Source organism: Halichoerus grypus, chromosome 6 (assembly GCF_964656455.1).
Source record: "Halichoerus grypus chromosome 6, mHalGry1.hap1.1, whole genome shotgun sequence".
NCBI classification, from domain to species: domain Eukaryota; kingdom Metazoa; phylum Chordata; class Mammalia; order Carnivora; family Phocidae; genus Halichoerus; species Halichoerus grypus.
The window spans coordinates 120,666,591-120,673,436 of record NC_135717.1 but is presented as its reverse complement, the minus strand read 5'-3'; the positions used below and the strand labels follow the sequence as shown (position 1 = coordinate 120,673,436).

The following is a 6,846-nucleotide window of genomic DNA, read 5'->3' as shown; positions in this document are numbered from 1 at the left end:
AAAAAAAGATTTAGCAACTAGCCGTGTCTCAGAACAACCCACAATACCTGACACATTTGATATAAAATTTTCCAAGTTCATGTATATAGCAGTGATGCAATAGACAAAAAAGATTACTTATTGTAATAAGTAATGCAATAGACAAAAAAGATTACTTATTGTTTGTTTCTTATTTCTTCCTCTTGATAAAACACACATACCATACTTGATTCAAAATGAAAATTCTATTTAACATGATAAAAAATAGTTATTAAGTTGGAAAATATTATTTTTAAAAAAAAATAAGTTGGGCATTGGGGCACCTGGGTGGCTCAGTCAGTTGAGCATCTGACTCTTGGTTTCTGCTCAGGTCATGATCTCATGGGTCATGAGATTGAGCCCCATTTCATGCTCCGTGCTCAGTAGGGAGTTTGAAATTCTCTCCCTCTGCCCCTGCCCATAATCTCTCTCTCACTCTCACTTTCTCTCTCTCTCTCTCAAATAAAAAAGAAGAAAGAAGTTTGGCATTATTGTCAATGATTGTGTATAGTGCCAGGAACAATTTTAAGACAAACGCCAGATAAAATATTGTTTATACAGTATAATAACATATAAAAGTCAGATTCTGCAGCAAGCCATTAAAATAAATAGAAATCAATTCTGTGAAACAAAGTCGTATTTGAGATAGTGTGAGTTTCACCTTGAAAAATGATCTAATATCCAGTACATCTCCAATATCCAGGATATTCAGGATTAACAGCATTCCAAGTAACTCACCTTGAAAAAGTTCTGATAATATATTTTATGATGCTCAGGAGAATAATTTTCACTAATGGCCACAAGGAGTATGACAGAAATTGCCACAAAATCAACGGTAGAAAAGAAATAAAAATCAAGCAAGTGTATTTCTCTTCTCTAGAAGTTTCTTTAGAGCTTCTTTGACATCTTTGTTTCTCAGGGAGTAAATCAAAGGATTCAACATGGGAGTGACTAAGGTGTAACATAAGGAGGCCACTTTACTCAGCTCAGGAAATCGGTCCGGTGTGAGATACATAAAAAAGACAGCACCATACAGTACACTCACGACTCCTAGGTGAGAGCTGCAAGTGAAGAAGGCTTTCTTACGTCCCTCAGAGGAGCGTATCTTTAGAACTGTGGACACAATATACAAGTAAGAAATAATAATAACTATGATGGTAGGTAAGATAATGATGCCTGATAAGGAGAAAGAAATCATCCTATAGATGAAGAGGTCAGAACAAGAAATCCTCTGAAGTGGGCGAGTATCACAGTAAAAGTGGTCAATGGCCCGGGAAGCACAAAAGGGCAAAGTAAATGTCATGCCTGTTTGAAGAATTGAGCTGACGCAGCCACAAAAATAGGAACCAGCCACCAACTGAATGCAGAGACGAGTTGACATCTGGACAGAGTAGAGGAGTGGGTTGCAGATGGCAATGAAGCGGTCGTAAGCCATGGCTGCCAAGAGAAATCCCTCAGCCACAATGAACAAGGCAAAGAGAAAGAACTGGGTCATACAGCCTGCAAAGGAGATGGACTTGCTCTCAGACCAGAAGTTGATCATAGCCTTGGGTGCAATAACAGAAGAATAGAAGAGGTCAATGAAGGACAGGTTGCCTAGGAAGAAATACATTGGTGTGTTCAGCTGTGGATCAGTCATAATAATGGTCATCATCCCAACATTCCCTAGAAGGATCATGGCGTACACAAGCAGAAAGAGCAGGAAGAGGAGAATGTGGAGTTCTGGGCGGACCCTGAAGCCTACAAGAATGAAGTCAGTCACTTCTGAGTGATTGCTTGTCCCCCTGGCACCCATGGCAGAAACCTGCTGAGAGGCACAAGGAAAAATAAACAGAAGAACTCTGGGCTTTAATCCTAGCTACAAATGATCATTGTAGAATTAGGACTTACAGACCTATTCTATAGTCATCATTCATTTTAATTTTATAAAATCACTGTGACTTAAATTTAAACCATTGCAACTGATGATGAATCAAAAGGTTAGTTTTATGTCCCTCTTTCTGCAAGTGGTGGAATTAGATTTTTTTTCCTCTGATCTAATGCAATTCCTTTCCACCCAAATGCATTTGTAAGTATCACTTCTGTGTGTGTTTCTGAATCATGATTTATGTAATAAATTCATTGTCATGAAGGATTAATTGGAAGAGAGCACACATAATTTAATAGACGACATTTGGGAAAGAATTACAGTACCTACATCTGGAGTGATTAGGGGATTCAGCAGCCTGCTTTAGGAAAACCTAACTTTACATTACAAACCAGCAGATACAAAGAAAGTGACTGAATTTAAAAACGACTTAAGACTGAATTTAAAAACGACTTACAATTACTTTTTGTGGGTAATGGAAATTTTGAATTGTGATCTAAGTTATTTACTCATTAAGATCAAAGTTGTGCACAAACAAACACAAACATTATTAGGACGGAAATACTAGTATTTCTCTCCCAGGTGGGCCTCTGCAGCCCCTTCATAATGATCATTTCCCAGCATTTCATCAGCCTGCAGCTCATAGTTTTTTTAAGAAGGCCTACAGGTAGTCTAGATGGAAGGGTTACTTTAGAAAAGGATAGTGGAAAAAAAGAAAAAGAAAAAGAAAAAGATACTGAACAAAAAAACACACATAAGGGATTGTTGATTGCGTTCTTATTTGCCTAGGATATGACTTTCACAGCCATCATACCTCATTTACTTGACAGCTCAACTAAGGATTTGAACTGATTGTGTTAACAATATGGTCACTCTTTCTGTCCTCCCAGGGCTCTCTATGCATGGTTCTGCCTAAATAACAATAATAATAACAATAATGGAGCACTTTTTATATGCTGGCCACTCTTCTAAATGCATTTATACTAGTTCTTTTAATCCATACAACAATAATACGAGGTGAGTACTATTTTATTCCCTTGTTTACACATGGGGAAACTAAGATACAGAGAAGTGAAGTCTGTTGATAGCCACCTACTTGGGTCAGAATTGGCATCTGTAGTAAAAAAATGTGGCTCCAGAATCCATGCATTCTTAATCACTGCAGATTACCACATTTTATAATAAGCTGGTTCCTTTACTTGATTTACTTCTATTTGTACTTCGGAGTTAAAGTTTCCTGTCCCCAAAATAAGTTCTCCAATCTTTCAACCTATGTTAAAACATGTCTGCATATATCATGCTCCCAAGGATAATAGCTATTATCACCATATTTTAATATTCATATTGAGTATTAATAAGTTATTCCTTAAGATCAAAACTTCAACTTGTCCTCATACATGTCAGCACAATATTCTGTGTCTGGCAGATTGCGATTAATCAATATCTATTATATAGATATACGATTGAATGACAATTAAGCATACAAAATCAGAAAAACTTGAAGACTTTGAAATACTCAAATGGTTAGCATGTGTTTAGGTTTAAGTACAGGAACGTCTGGGGCTGCTTCTCACATTTACTAACTGGGACCTTGGACTAAGTGATTTATGTAATTTGCTTATATCCTCGATATAACCTACTTATGGTATTTAAGTTATTGCTGTAACTTCTGGCAAGTTACTATACCACTGTATCCTCGCATAAACCAGGGATGAAAACACTATAACTCCCAAAGTTTTCTTGGGAGTCCTTAGACAGTGCATGTAAATAGTACCATTTTTGACAGAATAAGCACTTGACAGATATTAACTATTATTATATTTATCATATCTTTCTGTGCTCAATCCAACAATGCACACCAAAATAATCAGCACTAATTAGGTTGAAAATTAACAATATGTCTTGGATATTATTTTTTTGGATAAACCATTCTAAGTTGAGGGAAGGAATCAGAGAAAATGTCAAACACTAAAAAGAATAAAGAAATCTGAGAGAAGTGTAATATCTTGCCCAAGAAAGAGATGACTGACAGAAAAGTGGCATGGCGTCTTACTGTTATATTTTTGTTATTCACCAGCTCCATCAAAACTTAAATATGCAAATCATTGTATTATAAAAGAGCAAAATTTTAAATAGATAATACTTGAGATCTGAGGAGGCATAAAATACTTACTTAAAAGGTGAAAAGAGAGCCTAAAGTAGTCATGATATATTTCTTAAATATATTTTATTTATTTTCTTCTAATCTCCCCCAGGGGTAAGATTGGAGATCATTTTAATTATCCAGATTTATTCCTATCAAACTTGTTCTAATGTTAATAAGTTTATGCCCAAAGACATTTATACCTAGAAAAGGGAGAGTCTTTCCTAGAGTACCCAATAAACAAGTAATCTGTTTGTGACTTATTACTTGTCAAAACTCACATGTTTTAAGATTTACTCTCATCTTATATTGTTTGGTATTTTGTCAGATTCTGAAAAGGAAGCCGCAGAATCCTGATGTTTTATTCTTGTTGTTGTCTTAATTCTAGAAAGGGTAAACATAAAGTTAATTAATGACCATGCTACAAGTTCTAATAACCACTATGTCAAGATAAAATGAATCCCTCCTCCCAAAAAATTCCAAACCCATGTTTATCATCCCAGTTTTAGTTCTTCCCATAGAGAAATTGGGCTAATTTCCTTTGTTGATCTAATTAAAAATTGTACTTTCCTTAGGTAGTTGATTCCTTGAAAAATGCTATACTCCTTTGTGGAAGAGACAGAAGATAAATTTTCCAAATGATGCTTTGCAAATACTGAAACAGTTCCAGGAATTATATTCTACAGTTATACAAAGTGAACCTGAGGAATCAATCCGCAGGCTATTCTCTGTCCTGCACTCTCAGATGCTGAATGCTTTTAAAGAAGTAAAGTAGATTACCTTGGATATGTAAGTAGAGGTCCTGAGCCATCAGGAATCTCTGATCATCTACCAGAATATCAGCAGCAGTCATCTATACTGGCTTTGATTTTACCATAACAGTGTAACTTTTTCAAATAATTACAGCATTGAGGTTTCTCTTACCTTCTGGGAGATAGTCCCCCTGGGAAAGAAGGAAGCATAAGTTATTAAGGTACCCAGGCTCCAGAGCCAAGATCCATGAGGACCACAGAGGCTCTAGATCTGGAAAAAAAAAAATAAAAGTAAGAAAGGAAGGAAGGAAAGGAAAGGAAAAGAAAAAGAAGAAGGAAAAGGAAGAGAAAAAGAAAAAGAAAGAAAAGGAAAAAAAAAGAAAGAAAGAAAAAGAAAGGAAAAAGAAGAGCCTAAACTTACTAGGAGTCAAAATACATACAACAGTTTATTTTTTTCTTTTCTTGTGTGAATCCTTTGAAAGAGACCAAAAGGATCTTTCAGTCAGTCTTAGTTTCTTCACTGAAAAAGAAGCATTTCAATTTGTCATTACATCATTACAACAAAACTTACGGTAGGTTAATTGACATAGATATGAAAGAAAATACTGTGTCATGAAATATATTTTTAGGGAAATTTTTCTCCTAGTCATAAAGTTCACTCATTTTCACTTAAAACTCTCTATATTTATTTTTTAGCTATATTTTGTCAATAATAATTGATAATTAGAAGTACAATAGCATGGGGATGATGTGGGGCAAATTAGCCGAGCAAATGCCCTCTAATTCCTTAAGTACAGGTTAAATAATGATTAACTGTATTTACAGTTCGGTTCACATTGTAATTTTTTTTCTTTTTATTATGTTATGTTAATCACCATACATTACATCATTAGTTTTTGATGTAGTGTTCCATGATTCATTGTTTGCGTATAACACCCAGTGCTCCATGCAGAACATGCCCTCTCTAATACCCATCACCAAGCTAACCCATCCTCCCAATCCCCTCCCCTCTAGAACCCTCAGTTTGTTTTTCAGAGTCCATCATCTCTCATGGTTCATCTCCCCCTCCGATTGTAATTTTAATTGCTTAAAAGTTGTTTGTCCAGGTGTCACATATTGAGTAAGTAATTTCTCAACAGTCACTGTATAAACTTCAAATATTTTTTAAATTGTTCAATATCAGTCCAAAAAATCCAAATTTGTATATGATAAAAATTAAATCATTGAGGGGCGCCTGGGTGGCCCAGTCATTAGGCATCTGCCTTTGGCTCAGGTCATGATCCTGGGGTCCTGGGTTCGATCCCCGCATCAGGCTCCTTGCTCCGCGGGAAGCCTGCTTCTCCCTCTCCCACTCCCCCTGCTTGTGTTCCCTCTCTCACTGTGTCTCTCTCTGTCAAATAAATAAATAAACTCTTTAAAAAAAATTAAATCGTTGAGTAACTGCCATAAAGACATATCATGTAATATAGTAAACTTAAAGGGAAGAAAATAATGGTAGCTCCTAAGTCCTCACATATGCAACTGGTCACGGGCAATAGTTGATATTTTCTTTCCATCTTCCCCTTGGTCTCAACAATAAACTCAGAATCCAGAAGCTGTTTACCTGGTGGAGTCATTCAAACTCCACTGATGAAGCATCTGGGCCCTTGCGGTCTTGCCATGTTGAATTGCTATACTGGTTGATTAATATTTACTGTCAGACACGATGGTGTTAGAAGGCATTCTGGAAAATTCCCTGTGTTACTTCTATACACCTCCCCCTCTCCTTTCTATTAATATCTTTTGCTAATCACTATCAGTCACCAGAAAGAATACAAAGCATTTTGTTTACCTGTTGGTTCAGTGAAATGAATACCCAGGAGACAGGAACAATTGCTGTGTCCCCCAGTAAAATTATCCCTCTGTTGAGTAACAAGTATACTAATTCAGAACAGTCTAATGACATACGGACAGCAAGGGAGGAAAAAAAAGTGGGTTAGCAGGTTTTAGTGTGTAGCTGACATTCCCATTTTCACCCAAGGTACTTGGGCCAACAGTCTGATTATGGAAGAAATAGCTTCATACAT

The 6,846-nt window shown here is 36.2% G+C and overlaps 1 protein-coding gene across 1 annotated transcript; it reads right to left on the bottom strand.

Moving 5' to 3' along the window:
- Positions 1–871: 871 nt before the first annotated feature.
- Positions 872–1,813, bottom strand: LOC118523350 (olfactory receptor 9K2). Its single transcript, XM_036072863.2, has one exon. The coding sequence runs from the start codon at positions 1,811–1,813 to the stop codon at positions 872–874; it is 942 nt and encodes a 313-aa protein (XP_035928756.2).
- Positions 1,814–6,846: the final 5,033 nt, after the last annotated feature.

Excerpts from the sequence above, each read along its gene's own strand:
- LOC118523350 (XM_036072863.2), bottom strand. The coding sequence starts at position 1,813 with ATGGGTGCCAGGGGGACAAGCAATCACTCAGAAGTGACTGACTTCATT.